The sequence below is a fragment of the Parasteatoda tepidariorum genome, chromosome 1, assembly GCF_043381705.1.
Source record: "Parasteatoda tepidariorum isolate YZ-2023 chromosome 1, CAS_Ptep_4.0, whole genome shotgun sequence".
In the NCBI taxonomy this organism is placed as follows: Eukaryota; Metazoa; Arthropoda; class Arachnida; order Araneae; family Theridiidae; genus Parasteatoda; species Parasteatoda tepidariorum.
Window position 1 is genome coordinate 42,386,856 of NC_092204.1, and position 23,861 is coordinate 42,410,716.

Below are 23,861 nucleotides of genomic sequence, written 5' to 3' on the forward strand. Positions count from 1 at the left end.
GCTAATACGTATTCGCATTAACGATGAAATTCAGGTTAAAGAATTGTTTTAAAAATATTTAATTTTGTTTTAGGTACTTTCACAAGTAATATAAAATTACAAACACACACACACACACACACACATATATATATATATATATATTACATCTAGGACCACCTTTAGCTCTCAAAACTGCCAGCATCCGCCGTGGCAGCACGAATTTGGTTTTCCAAGTAGGACAACAAATGCTCTATTGGATTAAGGTCAGGTGGATTTGGGGGCCAAGACATGACTTGAAAATCACTGGAATGTTCTTCGATCCAATCCATGATGATTCGACCCTTATGACATGGTGCATTATCCTGTTGGTAAGCACCTTCCCCCGCAGGAAAAACTGTTGCCATGAATGGGTGAACTTGGTCTGCAACTATGTTCAAGTTGCTTACAGACGTCAGGGATTGTTCTATGAGGATTATGGGTCATAACGTGCCCCATAAAAACATTGTTCCTGGGCGGGAAACCATGAAAACCTGGGCGAGCCCATTGTTATAGATGGAGGGTGATCATAATGTAATGGCTCTTCTGTGTATATACATATATATCTTCGATGCAGATTTTGAGGGTTTTGCATAGATACGTCAAAGGCAGGGGAAAAACCAAGTCGTAATCGATCTTGCCCTGAGGGCAGAGATTTATTGAAACGAAACAGAACAGTGACAATATCGAAAGAAATACTTATTGTTTGTTAGAGTATGACTCTTCAGTGAACGTATAATGAGCTGAATTGAACATAATTTTTATAACTGTAACAACCAATAAATAATTCTAGGTTAAAAACTTGAGACAGCAAAAGAAACACACCTACACAGAAGCCGTGAATTAATCAGCTCAAGAATATAGTAGGTTCTTAGTAGTTAGAAAACAGAACTAATTTCCACACTATCGAGGTACCCAGTCTCACCACACTACCTTGTCTTACCCTACTTTCCCCCATATATGTAATAATTAATTAATCATCTAAATATTAAAGATCATTATCTGAAAACTGAAGTTGAGAGTTTTTTCTCAGAAATGTTTTATAATTAAATAGATTTACCTTATGATTTATTATTTTATCATGCGATTAATTGATATTAAACATTATGAAATATTCCACCTACGCGTATAAGATATTCTGAAGAGATATACTTATTTGTTCTTATCCTCTTTCTCTTTTCCAGAAGTTGGAGATATTATCTTCGTTGATGCTTCGAAGGTGGGACATTTTATACAAAACATGAATTAGAGAACATCATGTTAAAGACTTTAATCATAGAACATGCAGATACAGAGAAATTAAATGTTAAACTTTTCATTCTTCACTAAATTTCCACTCAAGAATTACTTCCTGAAGTCCTTATATTAATTTTATTGGGAGCAAAAAAACCTGCATTTATTTTCGGGGACCTTGTTACTATAAACCAAGAGCACAATAAGGGACGAAAGCTTAAATGCATCCTACGGACACTAACATCTTCCTGGAATGTTCAAATAGTTTGTCATTTAGAATTTTCCTTTTAAAGCGATTTTGTTAAATCCATCATTTGATTTAAAATCTAACTATTAATTAATGATCAGTATCTACATTTCAAACTCATTACATATAAATTACTCCAGAAAAATCAGTTAACATTTTCAGTATATACTTATAAATTATCTTTTGGAAATATTAAGAACGGGAACATGAAAATAACGATACCGTTTAAATCGTTAACGAGAAATGAGTGGAATAAAAAAAGTGAATCTCTGCAGAAATACATATATTGACAAGATGTATTCATAAAAAAATATTTTTCGTAGAAAAATTAATGAGATGCAGACACAAATTCATTATTCCAATGCCTAAATCGTACTCTATTATCAAGATCCTTATTATTTGCTTAGAGATGATCGAGTTACTTGTCTTGTCCTTTCAATTGATTCCTTTTAACGAACAAAATTTTTGCTCCCTGCGAAGCTCTCCCTTAATTACTTTCTGCAACATGTTCCTCTTTATGTAAGTAATGATAATGATTCTGTTTGCACAGTGCAGCTGTAGATTGCTAAGTATACAGAAAGGAAAATAATGATGCTAGAGAAACGAATAATAAAGTTTTAATTATTTCTCTTTCTTCGGCATTGTTAACACCTTCTCTAGTACTCTTTTTTATTCAAGTAAGCAGTTCGATGAATATTCAACACGAAAATATTATTTTTATAACTCTTTTGAGTTAAAATGAAATAGATTCAGCTTCGTTTAATGTTAATTGCCAAAAGTATATAAAACATTTGGTTCCAAATCCGCTATTGTTCTATTCCTTAAGTGTTGCAAAAGAGAAGAACCAAACGTTTATTTCAGATTCTATCTTTTAAATTGAAAAATCTAATAAATGTGTTTAAAATAACACAGTAACAGATTATTGTGTGACGGTTTCAGGGTAAAAATTTTAAGTACAGTGAGCAAACAAGTAAATGAACCATCCAGACTTGTTTGTGACTTGATCTTGGAATTATCTTTAGATAAACGAATTTTGTAACTGTGCAAAATCTTTTCAATTCACTTAAAAAATTCTCGAATATGCAAAAAAATTACTTTAAGGGGTCCAAACTTTAATCCGTTCTCCTGCCCGAGCTATTGGGACAATATTTCTCAGATTGCGGCTACCCCCTAATAAATATCCATAAAATAGTAAACATTTTTACATATTTCTTTTACTTGCATGCATTACATGCGTAAATTCACAATAATTATGATCTTATCATTCAAAAATGCTAGTTTTATATTTAATAATTTTTAAAATATTAGTGCATTATTTTTTATATTTTTAAAAATTAATAATTCACACAATTAAAATACCAAGAAAGAAGTAGTAGTATAATATAATTACTTTAAGTAGCTGAAATATTGCACATTAAATCTAGTTCAAATTGAAATAGAAATAGTGAATTTTCTTTATTTTAAAAATGCAGAGTTCATCAAGGTAAATGTCTCTACAATGAGGATTACATTTTTCTTTCGTCAGCAATTTTTATTGACTCAAAGGATTTAGTTATTCAAATTCAACATTTTTGAACAAAATCTATTTGCACATTTGATAATGGAAACCTTTTGAAGAGCTAATTCATCGATTAAATATAGATATTTGAAATCTAAATGACTTAAATTTTCTTCGATAAAAGATTATAGGAAATAATTTAAAAGGCAGTTTGTTTATAGAAAGAAACGTTAAATTTGCAAAATTTACAAAAATAAAATTTATAATATTAATTATATTAAAAACAAGCATCTATTATAATACTCTTTACAGAATGAAGTTTGTTGCAAAATAATATACTTTTCTTTTTAATAATATCCAAATTTCCAATGCTATGTGAGTTAAATTAATTATTAAAAAATGCTGAAACTTAACTAAGCCTTGCATCAATATTTCAAAATTTTGATGTAGCTATGAGAATATCGAATGTTTATAAGAAAAGAATAAAATAAGTAAAAGCAATACGTTGCACATATACCCACGAAAATAAGTTCTATGGAATGTGAAATAAAGTATTGGGATATCAGAGTAAACTAGGTATAATTTTGCCATTGCAAATATTGAAGAGTCCATGAATCCATGACTCCTTTAACTCCATGAGTTAAATGTAGCAAAAGTAATATTTTTGGAAATAATTCTTTTCCTTCTTCTGTCTAAAACTTAATTTATTTTTGAAGTTGTTTTATTTTTCAAGTCAAAGTATTTAAAAAATATATATATTTTCCATTTATGCAATGCATTGATATTTAAATTTATTTATCCTAATTTCATGGTATTTTATTTTAAAAATTATTTCTAAATAAAGTAAATATATGTTATCAGATTTGCGATTTATCTGAACCTTTATTTAATGCACAGAAAGTCATTTTACTGTATAAATAGTTCGAAGTATTTTAAAGAAAAATATTTTTAAAATATAAATTATGAATTGACATAAATTATGATTAATATTAATTTGCAATTCGAAAAATATTTTTAATTCATTTGTCGAAAAGTTAGTAGCCCATATTATGCTTTTGGTTTCCACTATTTTTGGCTGGTGATTCTAATACAAACATTGTTTTAATAATAAAAATATTACTAAATATGCATAGCATACCAGGGAAATAATATTTACATAGATACTTAAAATGTTATTTTCCATTCATTTTTTACACTTACATTTAACTATGTTTTAGATTTAGATTATGTTTTGAAAACTAATAAGTATTGTTAATTGAGCCACTCAGAATTTTCCATTTTGTCTTATTTTTTCATAACCTTCTTTTTTTTTTAAATATTTTGCAATTCATGTTTTTATTTAAGATAAACTGAGTTTTGTAAAGCCAAATAGATTAAATAATTTTTATTTCTTAAGTATACCTTCAATATTCATAATTTCTTAAAAAATCAAAAATACGTGACGTTTGAAAAGCTTCAATTAAATTCACACAAACATTCGAACATCTCTTTTCATTTTAATTTTTTTTATCCCAAAGACAGTAGCGGCAGAGGAACACAAAAATGAATATTGCAGTTCTTTCCGGTGAATCGAAAAGGGTTCATGATTAAATTAACCTCCCATCATAAATACTAAATTTTCCATCAATTCTTATGACACTTTCTTTTCTAAAAAAAATCATAAAATATTACAGGACACATAAAAAATTCAAATAACAATCTTCCGCCTTCTATCAAAAGCAGACAGAGCCACTCATTCAATTTCTTTCCTCCCTCTCTACACCATAAAGAAGAAAGAAATCTGTGGGAATAAGGTTGATATATGGTATGGGGTAGCTGGCACATCTTCGTGGTGGAAATATGGGCATGTGTGTATGAATAATCGATAATCGTCTTGTGTGTTTTCCTCCTCACCTGTTATGAACTCCACTTGGCACTTTGGGCCATCCATCATCCCCAGCTGTCGAAGAGTGTAACTGGAGGGCCTTCCTCAAAGTATCTATCAGCCTTTCTCAAAGTATCTATCAGCCATGCCAAGGTTTAAGTGGCAGTGTTTCTCAAAACTTAAACCACTGAAACATGAAGAAACCGATGAGTCTGAGTATGAGAGCTTTAGCATCGATCAACCGTGATAAAGTTTGAGAGGAATTCAACTGTGACCATGCTATTAGGTTTGGGTCAAATTATAGCCTATATCAAATCCATATTTTTTTTTTTCAATTCCAGAAGGAGAATTTTTAAGTTTTTAAGATGTTAGTCCATTTTATCTCAATGCATGATTTTCAGCGATCAGTATTGTCCCTATTTCTATTTTCCCATCGGTTATACTTAATTTTTCTTTATAATTTTTATTGGAATTATGTGTTTTGCTTAAATGTACCAATAATACATTCTATTTTATTTTAAGTTCGGAACTTTGAATGGACTTTCCAATATGCTGTTTATTTAAAGACGACACAGTTGAAATATGTAGTAATACCAACTCACACTAATACAAGCAGTCGTACTAATTTTGTTTTAGATTTTTTAGCTTCTATAGCACTTTAATGCAAATTCATTTTTTTTATATGGAGTATCAGTAGTTTCTAATATCTCTATAAGCTATTAAGGCCAAATTCAGATTAACTGTGGTTAACACACGTAGGTTGCAATTCTATCCCTATTCTTGATTCACGTAACCATTAACTTATGTCCAGGGAAACTCTTCCGATTCATTGCTAGGAGTAAAGCCTCTTTATTTGGCAAGGTTGACTTCTCAACTTGAAGGGAAAATACGTTGGAAATCAAAAGTTTTCATAAGGCTCAGCCACTTTCTCAGCCATCTCATTAATTTATTGCCGTATTTGAAGGAGCGCGAGGAAACCTGCCTTTGATGTTTATGAAAAATGATAAATCTTTATTTTGCTAGTCAGAACAATTTTTTTTTTTTTTTTGCAAATGCTCCTGCAAACGGGAAGGCCTCATTAGATAAAACTTTGTTATAAAGTAAGGACATAGATAGTTGAGAGTTCGACGGTGATTGAGCAAATCTGAATTTCAAGTACGTGGCACTGTATTGACGACACTTCTTTTTGTTAATTGGCATTGTTGGCGGCAACAAAATACAAGCGATGAAAGAAAATCAACTATTTTTCAAAATTAATAAATAATTTATGATAAAGAACTAATTCACGCCTGAGCCTGACCAAATAAACAATGAAATTGAATCGAAACTGGGGAAAAAACTTAAAGGAAGCGAACAAAAACCACTATACGGAACACGGGACAAATCATACATGCTGGAAGCACATGGCGCATGCAATTCAATTTTTGCCAAATGTCTTGAATGAGTCTGAGGTAAAAACAGCTGACTCATGAGCTATACTGGTTCGGATTGGATAATATGCGTCGCATAAGTTCGTTTCATTGCTGGTACAAATAGTGAATCAGATATTATTAATTTATTATATTAACTTAATCTTTTTTCTTCAATATTAATTTTAAATTTACTTTATTTTTGAATTTATAATAATTTAATAATTTTATTTGGAGGTTTTAAAATTAAATTTGAATGACAAAACATGCTCCCCCCTCCAGCCAAAAATATATCCACCGCCCCCAACGCCCAAATAGAGCTCACCGCCCAGCAACATACTCCTATCGCCGCCGTTGAGAAGCAATGCGCTAAAGTAACAGCATAATGAAATGATGCATAATTTTAAAATATAATATTGGAAAAGCCTTACGTCTTATAATTTGTAGTTATTAAAATTACGTTTCATAAAACATTATACAAAGGAAGCATTAAGCTTGTTTTTAAAGTAATTTTGTGTTGCTTATACAGTATGCGTGCAAATGTAATTGCGTTTCGTTATTAATGCATAATACATACTTTATAAGTTAGTATTAAAATTACACATTTATCTTTGAAGATTAATTTGTATGAATACATTTCGCCTTGAACTAAAAGGCATATAAGTATATGTTGAAATTATTGTTCTGTGATTAAAGTGTGTGCTTTAGCAAGCAGAAGTCATGTTTTTTTTTAAGAATTAATAATATTTTTGAAGAATCAAGTCACAGAAATCAAAAATGTTCAAATTCGGTCAAATTAACCACACCTTCCGAGTGATGAATGAAACAGTAACTTAATGAGAAGTCTGATATGCTTGTTATTAAAATTCCTAAAATATTTTAATGATAATTTAACTATTTTCTGAGGCTATTAAAAATTTTTGTACAAATTGTTAATGCAAATTATTACTTTGAAAATAAGAAAAGATGTGTTAGAAATTATGTAAATGTAACAAATCTTAATGGATACACCCTTGACACCATTTATTTTATTTAGTGGTGATTTCATATTTCCCCACTTCATTATCACATTGCTACCTCTTATGTGTAAGGTCGTCTTACCTTATTTCTGACAAGGAGTCTAAAACATACATATTAAGAGCAGTTGTTACAAAAACCTGCCCTGTATAATATGCATTATAATGCAATAAAATTTATTAAAAAATTATCAAGAAATTAATATACATTAAGTGTTAAATAAATTACCTTCTGATTAATTTTATTTTTTTAAATATTAAATTAGTTTTTCTGTACACCAGATGTGTATTAAAATATTAATGAATTCGTATATAGTTTTTGAAATTTTGCAACTTAGTTGAAGAGAAAGCAGCAGGTGCAATATCTCACAAATTTATTTCGGAATTTAATTATTTTTTATATTTGTGTAATTTTTTTAATTGCTAAGAATCGTATTTTACCCAAGAGAATTAATTAAATATAGTAGTAGTTGATGATACTTAAGATTCAAATTTAACATTGCATTTAAATTGAATGTTGTACTAATCTTAAACTAAATCATAATTAATTTCTTACGGTTACGAAAGAATTGGAAATAAAGGGAAAAAAAATTTTTGAATATTAATCTAGATTTTTACTTCATTACTTATGGAATTTTTACTTATTCGCTATCTTGGATTTAGGCAGAACCGTAACGGAGCGAATACGTAAGTTTAAATAAGTTTTAAAGGAGAATTTATTGTTTTCAGAGAAAAAAATATCATTTGGAAAATTATTGTTGCTCTAAAGTTAAATTGAATGCTTTCGCCTTGACTAATTGAGTTACGTTACGTAAATATTAAAAAAACTAATGTTTAATTTGGTATGTTAAACTGATTTGATGGATTAAATCAATATTTGTTTGAAAATTAAAGTTTAGGGATTAGTTAAACTATATGAACTTATTTTACGTAAATAATTGGAAGAAAATATCCAATTCTCGATAAATGAAGAAATTATGCGTGTAGTATTAAGTAAATTAATCAGCAGATTTAACACTAGATTATTTTTAACAAACATGAGTTTTTCTCTAACTTTTAAATCAATATAATATTGGACAACACTAAGTGGTGATGCTTATTATTTATTTATCTGTATTTTTCATTCATTAAAAGATAAATTTGCTGAAATGAAACCTTGAAAATAAAATGGCTTCGACGCTAACGACTCTCACCATTTAGCTCTCCCACCATTCGGATCATAATTTTAGATGTTTCATGTACATGATCCTATGAATAATCCTGTCTGTGATACTACGGTAAATTAAAAAGGTAAATTTCGCTCTCTTTATATATATATATATATATATATATATATATATATATATATATATATATATATATATATATATATATATATATATATATATATATATATATATATATATATATATATATATATATATATATATATATATATATATATATATATATATATATATATATATATATATATATATATATATATATATATATATATATATATATATATATATATATATATATATATATATATATATATATATATATATATATATATATATATATATATATATATATATATATATATATATATATATATATATATATATATATATATATATATATATATATATATATATATATATATATATATATATATATATATATATATATATATATATATATATATATATATATATATATATATATATATATATATATATATATATATATATATATATATNAAAAAAAACACTTTATTGGACATATCCACGGCGTGCTCAAGCCTGCCTCGACATGCACGGCGGGCACTTTGAACATCTGCTTTAAACTGTGCATAATATACTGCTGTTGATGTGTTCAATTAAGTGTTTTTTTCTTGCACCGGCAGTGACGTCACACTTTGTTTTTCGTATTTTTCTCGTAAACTATGGATCGTACAGGAACGCTTCTTTGGGCCGTTTTTATGTACTCCCAACGAGGAATCTAGCTGTGCAGAGTTTATGCGGTCGTTTCGGGACATCCTATATATATATATATGAGAGAGAGACAGAGGGAGAGAAATAGATGACATTTAAAAATGTTTTTCTTCCACATATATATGGTTAAAACTTCAATTAATTAAACTTAAAGGATTAATTGAAGTCATTGACCCTTTCATTCAAAATAGTTAGATATATTATTTAAACCATCAAAGAAAAGATAATTTTCAATCGATAATGTTTATATACACACATTAGACACATTTTACTTCTTAAAGAAAAGCAAAACATTAGTCTAATCACTAATCCAAACACTTAAGGCATATTTTCAAAGCAAAGAGATATTTAAATGTTACTGCGAACAATTGTCAGTTAATTTAAATGCTTCAGGTATATTTTTTCAATTAGCGAAGAGTCGAATGTGTTTTGCCCATTTACAAAATATTTTTCCTTACTTTTCCCGGATAGTAAAATATTTCTGTGAACAATTATGGATTAATTTAAAAGCTTTAGGCATATTTCTACCATTAGCGAAGTGAAAAATGTTAGTCAAAGGAAATACCCATTTTTATAACATTAAATCTGGCTTATTTTCACCCAAAAAGTGTTAAATATAATTGGAAAATATTTATCTGCTCATTTAATTGATTCAGACATATTTCTACCATTAGCGAAGTGAAAAATGTTAGTCAAAGGAAATATCCATTTTTATTAGATTAACTCTGACTTATTTTCACCCAGAGAGAGTTAAATATAATTGGAAAATACAGTGGTGGCCAAAAGTGTGGACACTTTTTGAAAGTTTCATGTTTTTCAACTTTGTGTGCTTGTAGAATATATTAATTTTCACATAAATACAAACGTTTACATATCAAATTGAAGGTAATTTAATGTAGAATATAATAATAAATGCAGTATTACAATATCTGTATTACAAAAAAAGTTATGCAATTAATAGTAAGATCTATCTTAGATTTGCCTTTTTTTTAAAGTGATACTTACACAATCAATACGTTGTAGGATAGCCCTTAATTTTTAAGACAGCTTCACAGCGTCTTTTCATCGAGTCAACGAGTGTTTGGAGTTCATCTTTCGTAATCACATGGTGCCAAGAATCAATTATAGCTTCACTTAGTTGCCTTTTATTGGATGGACGTTTTTTTCGTACAAGAATTTTCAAACGTCGCCACAAATTTTCAATTGGATTGAGATCAGGGCTGTTTCCCTGCCATGGTAATATATCTATGCCTTTATTTTGAAACCATGCTTTGCATACTTTTGCTGTGTGGCATGGAGCTGAATCCTGCTGAAAAATAAATGGTTCGTTGTTGGGGAAGAGATCCGAGATGGAAGGTATCAATTTTGGTTTCAGGACAGTTCGTTGTTGGGGAAGAGATCCGAGATGGAAGGTATCAATTTTGGTTTCAGGACAGTTTCGATGTATTTTTTGGCATTCAGGATGCCAAATCAGGCCTAAAAAAATGCACAAGTGCTACTACAGAGAGAAAAATTAAATGGCTATGCCTTCAAGATAGAAAAATGTCATCAGATGCCATTAGATGTGAAATGAATGCAGTTGGTATTGCAGTAAGTTCAAGAACAATAAGAAGAAGCTTATCAGGACTTGGACTACAAGCTAAAATTCCAAGGAAAAAAACATATTTAAATCAAAAGCAACGCGAAAAACGAGTTAAATCGGCAAAAGAACACATTAAATGATCAGATTAAATGGTCAGAAAATCAATGGAAGCAAGTAATCTGGAGTGATGAGAGTAAAATATTGCTCTTTGGAAGGGATGGTAGAAAATACGTGAGACGTAGAGTAGGTGAAGCGCTTCATCCTGATTGCATTGAAGCAACTACTAAAAATCCAACAAATGTCATGATTTGGGCATGTATATCTGCAGATGGTGTGGGCCGAATTCAAGTGACTGGTGACACCCTGAATGCCAAGAAATACATCGAAACTGCACTGAAACCAAAATTGATACCTTCAATCAGGGATCTCTTCTCCAACAACGCACCATTTATTTTTCAGCAGGATTCAGCTCCATGCCACACAGGAAAAGTATGCGAAGCATGGTTTCAAAATAAAGGCATAGATATATTACCATGGCCAGGAAACAGCATTGATCTCAATGGAATTGAAAATTTGTGGCAACGTTTGAAAATTCTTGTACGAAGAAAACGTCCATCCAATAAAAGACAACTTATTGAAGCTGTAATTGATTCTTGGCACCATGTGATTACGAAAGATGAACTGCAAACACTCGTTTACTCGATGAAAAGACGCTGTGAAGCTGTCTTAAAAAATAAGGGTTATCCTACTAAGTATTGATTGTGTAAGTATCACTTTAAAAAAATGCAAATCTAAGATAGATCTGACTATTTGTTGCATAACCTTGTTTGTAATACAGATATTGTAATACTGTATTTATTATTAAATTTTACATTAAATTACCTTCAATTTGATATATAAACGTTTGTATTTAAGTGAAAATTAATATATTCTACAAGCACACAAAGTTGAAAAACATGAAACTTTCAAAAAGTGTCCACACTTTTGGCCACCACTGTATTTATCTGCTCATTTAATTTACTTAGGCATGTTTCTACCATCAGCGAATTGAAAAATGCTAGTTGAACGCATGTACCATATTTATTACAATACATTAACACATTTTCTTACAGAGTGTTAAATATTACTAGAAAATAATTGTCTGCTAATTTAAATGCTATAGGTATATTTCTATCATCAGCAATAAGAAAAATACTAGTCCAATGCTCGTATACTCGTGTGATAGGGTTATATGCTCGTTGAATACTCGTGGGTAGAGAAGAATCGAATACTCGTGTAAAAGGTTTACATGTTAGAAAATTGATAAAAGGAAAAACATGTACCTTAAAATAAGATGCATCTTTTAAAATAAGATGAAACTCGGAGAAACATGTTTTCCTTATCTTCACACTAATATGAATGGCATAAAACTAGTTATGAAAATGCCAGGAATAGCATTTCACTTCGTGAAAATGTTTTAACTGAAACACGCTTCAAATGAGTTTGTGAGAGGGCATTCGTCCGAGAAAAATCTTCGTTTATTAATACAAGAGTTAAATTTGGAAACTATTTGATGTGTTTGGGCGTTGAAATTCGCCGAAGGAATGGTATTGTGTCTTTTACTCCCAGAAGAATCGATTTCCATTGTCGAGTTTAGAACTTCAGAATTTAGAATAAACTCTTATTCTAATGTTTGGATAGATTTAAGAATAAATAGAGCTGGTTTTGTCAGCTGCCAAGCATTTGCAAAGATTTGTCGGATGTTGTATAGAATTCATTCTAAGAATATTATTCAAGTTGTTAAACTTTGGAAATACATTTAGAATTTAAACTTATTTGTTATACAACAATGCGCACACATAATCTCAATGGTGAAAATATTAAAATTTGTATTTATTTTCAAATATTAAAATATTCATTATATTTGAAATTAGAAATACTTCGTGATGGGAAAAAATAAACTTATGAAAAATTTAATGAATTAGGTTTATGTTTTTATTTTGAATTTTATTAATAACAATTAATGCAGAATTCACATAAGACTTTTTATTTTAAGGTAAATATAGATGGAATGTCCCTAATTTCACCAGTTACCCTTCATTTATTTTCTCTATTTTTTTCTCTCAACTCAATGTATTATACCGTATGATGCTTATAGCCAAATTTCACTATAAGATTATATTTGGCGTATTACAGATGACCCCTATTCTAAGTAACTTAAAGCAACAGACAGTTGCTGGTCAAAGAGGACATGGAGACTACGGTTAATGACATAATTGAGACAATGTGATAGGCGTTACGAACTTTTCATTTTTACTTCTCTTATATTTATAAATCTAAAGCTGAATGGGCTTCAAGCCAATCAGGGATAGACCCGAGCTCTTCACACTGACTATTGTTTACCTGAAACACTACTTCATCGTTCGTTCTGACTTTTGTTCTTGAAACAATACATTCAATTGAATTTTTTTATGCTGCAGAGCTGATTAAGTATTCTGAAGTTTTGTCTTCCCGAATACGAAGTAAAATTTTTAAAACCTAGAATTAACATCAGCTTATAATCAGCAATTGAATTAGGGATACACTTCTGTTGCTGCAGATTTTTGTTGCGGATATTAAAACTTTATATCAAACTTTATATAAAACATCTGAAGTGTTTAGCACTAAATCATGATAAGTACACACTATGATGTAACGGCATCAAAGAAAGCCTAATGCTGCAACACGCAATGAATAATCTGGATCATTTATTAAGCCACATAAAGTTTCTTACTTAGTTTAAAACCGTGTTTGGATACAAAAAAATTTACATAATAGCCAATTTAGAGTAATTTATTAAGATCTAAATAATAAACAAAAATACCAATCATTTAGTCAAAGAACAAAAAATCGAGAACAAGAACACGCTTGTCATGTCAGATTTAGAAAATTATTAGAAAATCGCGATTCTAGCAAAAACTTCACTATATTGATGCTCGTAGTAAGCAAAAACAATGCCAAATCTCTCACTAAGTCTGAAACGTTATTCTAACGTTTTGTAATGCATTTTTTTTTTTTTTTTTTTTTTTTTTTGCATGAAGACCAACATCACAATAAAATATGTCTGGAGTTCCCCAGAGTTAGTGCAAATAGGATACCGGATACTTTTTCTTTATAGTGTTATCATTGAAATTTTTTAAAACTTAATATGGTTCCAAGTTATATCATATCATAGCACTACTTAAATTTGTATACATGGTGCTGTGTTTCACTTCATCTATGTTTCAAGTTCATCTAATAGCAAAATATTAGAAAAATGTTTATCCTCAGAACACTATTTAATCCTTTGACTCAGATAGGACAACGATGTCACTTATATATACATATATATTTTCTGACACACTAATTATAAATAAAAATATATATGTTGGCATTTTCGAATTATAAAAATTAGTCTAATAATTACTAAAAAAATTGCTAAATCATCGGAATTAAATTTGTACAAAAATATAAAATCCAAAAATAAATTAGTTTGATTTTTTCCTCGTACATATTCAACAACTTATCAATAATTGATTTTACAAATTCAAGAAATTTCAATGGCGAGTAACTGTTTCTCTTAGTTTCTCTTATTAGTAATAATTGTAAATAAGTGCAAATTTAAAACCAGTGTTTGGAAGTGAGCCGTGTTTAGAAGGTTTTAAGTGAGATGCCGAAAAAGACACTGGTGTTTAATAAATTATTAAAATGATAAAAGTAACATTTTCCATTTATCTTAACCCACATTAACAGTAATAAAAAATATGTTCACTAAAAATTCTGCGTCAAAAGGTTAAGATGCGAAAAAAATTAAATTGCTAATATCAATATTTAAATTTAACATTAAATTAAATCATAATAATGTAAGAGGATTGAAGATTATCCATTTAAAGTAATCAATGACAACATTTCTACTAAAAGGCAAATGATTGTTGTCAGAAAATTAAATTAAAATCACTTGTTTTAAAGATTAATTTTACAATTCAAAGGTGTTTGAAACTTTATATATAATTTATTTTACACCATTGACTTTCCTGCGTGCCTAATATTAAATCCAACATCTCTAATAATTCGAATGCAAATTGAAATGGACATCAAATCATCAATCATTACTCTGAGTTTCATTCGGCAATGTTCTCTTAAGGCATCGAAGAAGAATAAAATAGAAATCCTTCTTCACCACTGAATGATTGTCGTGTAATTAAGATAAGAAAAAAAGAAAAGAATTCTAGAATTCTGATGAATGGGACTTAGGGTTGTTAGAGGTCTAGAATAAATGTCTGTTGGTACACGAGACACGGAGGTTTTTCTTGGACTTAATGATTGATTGTGATGTCAAAAGGAATTTAGAGTAACTTGTGATTAATTAGAATGGTAAGATTTGGAGTGAATGTGTGTGTGTTACGGAGGAGAATTCGCAGGGTTAGAGAATTAATTATGTTTCATTTCAATTAATTTCAAATTTCACGAAGGTTGGTTTAAACAGAAATATGCAATAAATTAAAGCTTATCATAAATAAATGCAATTTAATATTTATAATAAAGTCAAATTTATTTAAAATAATTTAATTTAAAGGTAAACTTATTTTGTAAATAACCTAAAAGTTATGAATAGTGAAAATAGAAACTTTTCACATCATGCTGAAACAAAACAAACTCGTGTTTCTTGTTATTCCCTGATATTCCTACTGTTTAGTCTTATTTAAAAGAAAGATATATTGATGAAATGTGAAGTTATGTTTGTAACGAATAATAACATCATGAAGAGAAATTTGGATACTTAATATAATCAGTGAAATACAAAAACTTCCAACAAAATCTATTTGCAGCTTTCAGTGATATTCGTATCAGAATTACGCAGTTTCTTCATACACGGAGGCAGGTCCAGAAAGTACATACTGTTCTGGAAAAACTAGCTTCAAAATGTTTTTTTTTCCTTTTCAAATAAAGTTTGTTCTTACAAGCAAAAGCATTTCGAAAACTATTTTTCTACATAGTTAACACATTATCCAGACATTTACTAAATTCTCGTAGTGAAACTAACTTGTCTGTACTCTCTTCAAAAATAAAATACCTTCATTGAAGATAGTCACTTCTAAACGCAGTTTTTTGCGTCTTCATCACAGTCAAAGCGCTTCTCTCAAAAAACAAGTTTCAAGTTCAAGAAGAAAGTAATCTGAAGGAGCAAGGATGGGGCTGTACTGCAGGTGATCAAACCGCTTTTAATCAAATTGTTGAATAAAGTTTTGAGTTACAATAACAAATTGGGGGCATGTGTAGCCATGGACACTAGCGCATTTATCATTGAGTAGTCAAACTCATTTTCTCGCCATTCCATCACTTATTGCATGTTCATCATAAATCTCTGTAAGTTGATGACGAATTTTAGCTGGCTTAACATTCTTTGCACTCAAAATCTTTATTTCAGAAGGTGGAATCTATTTTAGCTTTAATCATTTCGAACGCTCTCCAACACATGTAATCACAACACAATGCGTAATGGCGTCAGTGGACAGACAATCATTTATAGACGCAATTTCGCATCCATGAAACCGACACTACAGCTACGAAAGCGATTGAGTAAAATGGTACTTACTCTCCGAACATGCCTTATAGTTACCATAATCGTAAAAAAATTCATCATGTGTGCTACGTTCCTCATAAGAATCTCGCTACATACGCTAACTTGTATGTGTTTACAATTTAATATGAATAATAATTTAATATTAATAATAATTTAATATTTATAATATTATAGGTAAAATTTAATACTTCAATATATTCTCGAAAGTTCTTGAAATATTTAAATGAAAATGATAGAAGTATGGGCATCTATAACGTATTTCTAAATATTTGAATCCATCGCCTTTTATAATCAGTGTTTAGTACAAAAATGAAATAACATATTCTTCTTCTGTTATACTACGTATAAAAGGAATTTATGACTCGACATAAAACTACTTTTTTAGATTACATTTTGCGATTGTACTGTACGTAGAAGTTACTGACTAGTTTTATAATATTTTTTGATAGCTTAGTTCCTGTCACTAGCCTACAACTATGACCGGTGTAGTTTAACCTGAAATTCTATAGGTTTCAGTCTAAAATATGTATTTTCGTGAGAAAGAAATTTAATTGCGCATGGCCAAACTTATTCATGTTTAAAAAAAATGGGCTTCTTTGCATGTAAATAAATATTAATAGCTTAGATTAAGAAAATTTTTTGTATGCATTTTTTGCAGATAATATTTTTTCCGATAGTGCTTCTTAAAGAGAATGGGAATGTTTGTACATGCTCATGGGAAGATAAAAGTGCTTATACGTATAAAAAATCCCGACATGATTTGATTTTTTATAATTAAATATAAAAACTCAAATAAGTTGTAATAAATTGGATATATATATATATATATATAATCATGACATATTTCGAAACAAAGAAATTCGTGAAGGAACATTAGAATGCATTGTCGAATTGTTTAAGACAATTAGTTTCATATTTTTATTTATTATTTAATTGCATATTTATTTCGTTGGTGATATGGAGCTGTCTTTAAGGAAATTGAGAAGTAAATACATTCATATAAATGTGTATTTTCTAATTATTTCAGAATATGATAAAAGTTTATCAATAATATTCCAAATTTAATAGAATATTAAAAGATCTGATTAAGTTATGATCTTGCGAGTTATGCTTTAATACAGCCTCTTTGCTCGCAATTAGTTTTTCAATTTAATTTAAAAGCCTTTGTTTAAATTAAAGTTCACAAATTTTCGCTGTTATCATTTATATAATATCTACCGATTTAAATTGGACTTGATAATTATTGAAAGTTTTTAAATTACAAAGCAGATACACTCTTTATCTGTTTGGTTTCGAAAAAAAGAAAACTTGAAACTTACGTTATCCCTATCCAATAATATATGAAAATTGTTTATGCTATGCGACTTCGCAAATCGAAAGGAGTCATCTTTCATCAAATAGATAATGGGAAAACTTGAAGTATTTAAGAAACTTACGATTTCATCGTATAGAAAACTTTCAAATAATAATAATTTAAGAAAATATGCCTAAACTAGAAGCGCGCTATACCACTCTTAAGGATATACAAATGTTGTTTCTCCCATATGCTGTTTCACTATCTACTGACATGGGAGCATTTTGGCAGAAAATCAATATATATCTTTTTTCACCAGATAGACAGTTTTATGACATATATTTCAAGTTATGCTAATTAATTATCAGAAAATTTTCAAAGAAATTTATCTGTGTAGCAGACCTGCGGATTCGCTGCTCTTCTGCGGACACTTCTGTGGTCTTACTGCAACTCCGGCTTATACTTAATTTTAAATTGAGTGGGAATTTTTATAGTTCATTTCGTGTACGATTAGATAAAATGGAGTTTTAATTAAAACAATACTTTGCATAGTAAAAAAAATGAAAATATATATATTTGAAAAAAATATTGAAATTGTGTAAAATCATTATAAAAAAGAGCTGAATTTCAATGCCATGCATCCGGTAAATTTAATAGACCCTAATGCCTGGTATCTGGGCCGGTATGTTGTCTTAAGACCTGGTACCCAGATTCGGCCAATTTTACTAGATATCCAGAGCCGGGTAACAGTCATTTATTTTCGACACACTCATTAATGCCATGCTTCACAATAAATTCAAAACAATTCATGAAATGAATAAATGCATTGCTTCTATTGTTGGAGTTTATAAGCTTTCTGTTTTATCGAAGTATAACAGACTATGGTTGCAAACAAAATATTTACGTAAAAATAATACTTCAATTATTCTAATGTTATTAGTAGTTTAAAAATTATAAAATATTAATTTCTTAGTAAATAACAGCAAATGCTAGAAGCGTGACTGTTTCAATAAAAATTATTAAATACATTTTTAGAAAGATTTTATTTGAAAACAAGAAACTTAAGTTTAATATAAGTCAACAAAAAACTTATAATTAGAGTGCAATAAAGCATTTTCTAATAGGTATATTCGCGTTTATATTCAAAAGAAGTATGTATAAATAAAATTGGTTATTGGTAACTGTAAACTATTCTTTTGGCTAGAAAACCAGTTCTGAAGTTCCCAAGTTCTATATTTTATTTTTTATTTTTTTACCGTCGAGATGACCATATGAGGTTTTCGTGGATTTCCTCGTGTTATGCAAACACGTGTTAGTTTGAGAGAAAAAGTTTCATGAGAGTAAATTCCCCCTTGCTTAGTTCTTGATTGAGGAGTTACTTTATGTTTTGGGTTTTAAAGTAACTAGGATACGGATCGTAACATTAAGGGAAGCAAAACCACTATATGAATTTTACATCATGTTTGGCTATAAGAAAAAATCCCCCGCCCGAGTATCGAAAAGATCAAGAGATTGTGCTTAGATCGTTATCCGTTTAGATCTATATCAGAAAAGTTACGTAAATTACGTTTTTAATTACTAAATGATTAAAAATTAAACCCTGATAGTTAAATAATTTTTTCTTTAATATCTCGTAATTGTATTAAACTATTTTGAAACTTTTGAATAAAAGCTAATGGAATTTTAAGTAAATCAAATGAGAAGTTAAATAATTACAAAGTCCACTTTCAGCAAATGTCTCCCCTTCGTATCAAAGCTTTACGTTTTTCATTCTATATCTAAAAAGTCATGAAAAATTTCTTTTTTAAATCTTTTTTAAACATACTAAAAAATTAAAGCACGCTTTTTTTTCTTTTTGTGTAGATCTTGTAAAATATTTATTCAATAGAAAGATACACGATTTTTAGATCGTTTTGCATAAATGTTATAATACCAGGTAGGTACACTGAATTCCAACCGCGTAATAATCCAACTTTTACCAGATATCCAGAGCCGGTAAGCGAAAAGATTTAATTTTCATCGAGTACTTGAACCCGGCAGCGATTTTCCTATCCAGCGGCTTTTAACTACCACTTCCCTTTTTATCATTTTATTAAATAAATAAATAAAAAATTATAATAAAAAGAATTGATTCTAGATTTTTTTTTTAATTTGGAAAACATTTTTTTTCCTTTCATAAAAGCTTGCATTATAATTTCGACCCATTACAGCCAAAAAGAAAACTCCACAAAAAGAAAGAAAAAAAAAAAGAGAGAGAGAAAGGGGGAGTCCTTAGAAGCTGCTGGATTGCAAATTAGCGAGACGACAACATTTAAGGGTAAGGTAAATTTCTACGAACAATACACTACTCTAACTAATCGAAGTCGAGGTCTAGAAACATTTTTTCAGAACTCCAACTCATGCAATATTTTCTTCGTCACCATAGTTCTTACTAAGAGGTCGCATTACTACAAGAGAAACGCATTATGCCAAATTATTTTAAGTGCTATTTTTTTTCTTTCAAAATACCAAATTATAAACAAATTGTGACTATATTACTTCCTATTTCCATCACGGCAATTAATCCCGCTAATTTTTGTTCCACAATTTTATATTTTGAAAAAAAAAAAAAGCATTTTAAACTTCAAAATATACTCTTATTTTATCTGAACTGAGTTTTTGGGGACATTAAATTTTAATTTGCTAATGTAGCTGAAGAGAATTTGCTATAAAGACTTTCTTTCACTTTATAGTTGTCCTCTTAAGGAACTAAAAGCAAATCACAACGAAGCAGTTATGTTGGCCAGCGGTTAAGTTGACCGTTTTAAGCAGGTAAGTTTTGTAGGAAGGCTGAGATGGTTTCGAAGTTATATGCATTCTAAACTAAGTAGTAAACAGAAGTTGTGAGTAAAAGTGTGAATATAATTAATTGAACACTAAAAAAATCATAAAAAACTAATAATAATAAATAATAATTAAAAGTAAAAATAATGAAAAAATAATAGAAAAAGTATTCCATTTATCTGTGAAATATTCATTATATTCGAAAGATTACAAATGATATAAATGCATTTAAGATATATGACATCCAGGATATGAATATGATCCAAAACTATAATTGCAGATATGCTTTCCTTAATGATTAATCTACAATTTTCAATCTAAATTGGAGTATATCCAACTTGACAATTATCCAAGTCTTAAAACGACAAAAATTTCTTTCTTTCTTCTTTTTGTGTACTAGTGTGACTATATTTGGCACAACACCAGTTTCTTTAACGAAACTATAGTACTTTAATGACTTCAAACATGAAAAATTGTTACTTAGTTTCATGAAAAAAAAAGAAATATTTATCTTTCCTATGAGAATTCAGCTGATTAACTTACCTTTGAAAATCGTACCAAATTGTTGAAGTCATTGTTCTCGGTTTCTTGATAGTAAGAGATAGCCATCGCTGCTTTCTGTTCATTCGCGAAAAATGAAATGATTAGTTTTAGAAGAGCAGAAACATATTGTTAAACTCACGTGTTCAATTAGCATTGATAAGATATGAATCTTATCAAAGGTTTTTAATTTCTCTACGAGGCGTGAACAAGAGTAATTTTTTACTGTAAGAAAAATGCATTTATTTCTTTAAGCTAGCTTATTTAGAACATTATTTTTCTGTCGTTCATTTTAATCAGTGAAGTCAAACAAAATTATTTCTATATAGGTAATTTAAGAATAAATAAGATTTAAACCATCCAAAAATACTATATTTAAAGAAATATCCTTTTTTTTCCTCCAGAAAAACTAAAAAACTTTCTTGAAATTATTTACTGTTTAATAAAATTGTCTATTATGAATTTGAAATGTCTTATTTTATTATTTTATTTAATAGAAGAATTACTTGTTTTCTAGTGGCAGCGTTTTAACACGTGTGCGGACAACTTGCCGGGAAAAGTGAAAATGCTGGTACGGGAAAAGAGAAAATACTGTTAGAAGAACTATTTCAATATTAGATAATATTCGGGAGGAGTTAATCTATTCTCAACAATAACAATTCACTGTAAGGAAATTTAACACGGCGAAGAAGCAATTCAATATAAAAATTGCATCCGTTAAAAACAATGGATTTTTATGGATTTTTATTATTCCGTGGAAAAAAAAACTAAAAAATGAAATTTATTGTTACCAGTTTTTACTCCGGTGCACTGCCAAGGCAATCTAGCGTGACCCACCGGTGGGTCACCCCGGCGTGAACGTGTTAAAGATCTTTTACACAAGTTTCCCTTGCTCATAGGAAATTTTTTTGATTATAATGTTTTTATATATTACACAAAAATATATTTTAAAGATTGAGATTGTAGAGAGATAAAATTTTTCAGTTATATTTCCATTTGTATCTTTAAATTTTTCTCAATCTCCATTAAATATAAGCAGAGAAAATGGCTATAATTGATTTGTTATAAGACATTGTAGAAATATTTTTTCTCCTGAAAGCTTTAATTTGCGAAAAATGAAATAATTCTCACATTTACATTTATGAACTAAATTTTCATGATAAAAAGAATTAATTTTTATAAATAAGCTACATAGAACTTTCCTTTGAAACTGATTTTTATCCGCTGAAGCAATAAAAAGCAATAAATGAAGCAATAAATTAAATAAGGAGCGATTAAAAATTGTTGTTAAAAACGTCTTTGAATTTACACGCATCGTTTTACAAAAAGCATGTTCTGAAGGCATACACTTAATAAACCCTAGAGGCTATTATTTTGATAAAAAAATAATAACTTCCTTATGTGTACTATTTCCCTAAAATATTCAAATAAGATATTTTTCTTTTAAAATATATATAAATGACTAGATAACTACGTTTTAGAAACAATGAAAACATTCATAAAAATTGAAAAGTTAGTACGCAAATATTTTATCGACTATGTAGTCCAAAATATCTTTTTTTCCACAAGTTTATTTTTCACATGTATGTTACACTGGAAATTTGATTCCCTTAATTGAAGAAAATAATTCAAAGTTGTTTATTAAAGTAAGAAATATTGATATTAAAAAGTAGCTGTTCTGAAAATTAATTTTTAATTGACAAAAAAATATTTCCATGTATTTTTGCGGAATTGTATGATTTATTTAGTAAAAGAAAATAATAAATTGATACTAAATGAAAATTTAAAAAAAAAAAAAAAAAAAAAAAANGACTAATTTCTAAAAATTTTTTAATGCAGCAAATATGTTCCTTTTAAGCTAACAGAAAAATATTCCTGTATGGTAGTTTAAGAAAGTGGGTTAAAATTATGTATTATAATTTTATAAAGAATAGTGATGGGATATCTATTCTAATATTAATATAAAAATTTCATGTAATATTTTGTTCTAGTAATTTTTTTTAAATTAAGCTATTGCATGTTAATTATTTTAGCCGTACTAATTTATTTAAAAATAGTATTTAGAAAAAAAATTATAAACAATATGACTAACTAAAAATATTTAGGTCAAAATATATAATTATACTAATTTATTAAATCGGATGATACATGCAAATAATTTTTTATTTTTTTATATAAGTGGAATCAATAATTTATTTTTTAATTATTTTTTAACATTTATAATAAATAATTTTAATATTATAGCACTTTCGTTACTAAAAAGAAAACAGAATAAAGAAATTACTATAAAATAATTTTCTTTATAAAATAATTAATCTAAAAAACTGAAAAAGCGTGTTTACTGACGAGTTACTATTGTCACTGATGTAATTAATGTAATTGATTACTATATCTTGTTAAAAAACAATAAGATAAATCATCATACATAAATATTTTATAAGAAATGCATAGATATAAATTATTATACTTCGCGTTCAAGTGAGAAAATACAGATGGCAGCACTAAAAGAGAATTGTATTATGTCATAAAATAGCTGCCGTTTTTCTTCTTAAATTATTATAATTCCTAGTGAAGATTATAAATTACCTTTCTATGTCAAACCAGTTATAAAAAAAAATTATCATGTATCTCAATAAAAGTGTGTATCAAATTTAACACACAAAATACAGAATGTTCCATTTTTTTCTTGAATAAAAAATATTTTGCATGTTTACTATTCACATCATCTATTAATTATTTTCAGCTTTTAAAAGATATTAAAATCTTATGAATTTAAT

The 23,861-nt window shown here is 28.4% G+C and overlaps 1 protein-coding gene across 9 annotated transcripts in view; it reads right to left on the bottom strand.

The window, feature by feature from the left end:
• The window catches only part of LOC107436145 (GTPase-activating Rap/Ran-GAP domain-like protein 3), a 563,687-nt gene that overhangs the window by 158,376 nt on the left and 381,450 nt on the right, over positions 1-23,861 (bottom strand). Inside the window, exon 1 of one of the 9 annotated variants that reach the window (XM_016047734.3) lies at positions 21,088-21,176. The exons of 7 other annotated variants lie outside the window; for them this stretch is intronic. In XM_016047734.3, the coding sequence (XP_015903220.1) occupies positions 21,088-21,170 (83 nt within the window). In that variant the 5' untranslated portion in view covers positions 21,171-21,176. Of the gene's footprint in view, positions 1-21,087; positions 21,180-23,861 lie in introns of those variants that run through there. One more of the 9 variants, XM_071179231.1, reaches the window with a different exon arrangement.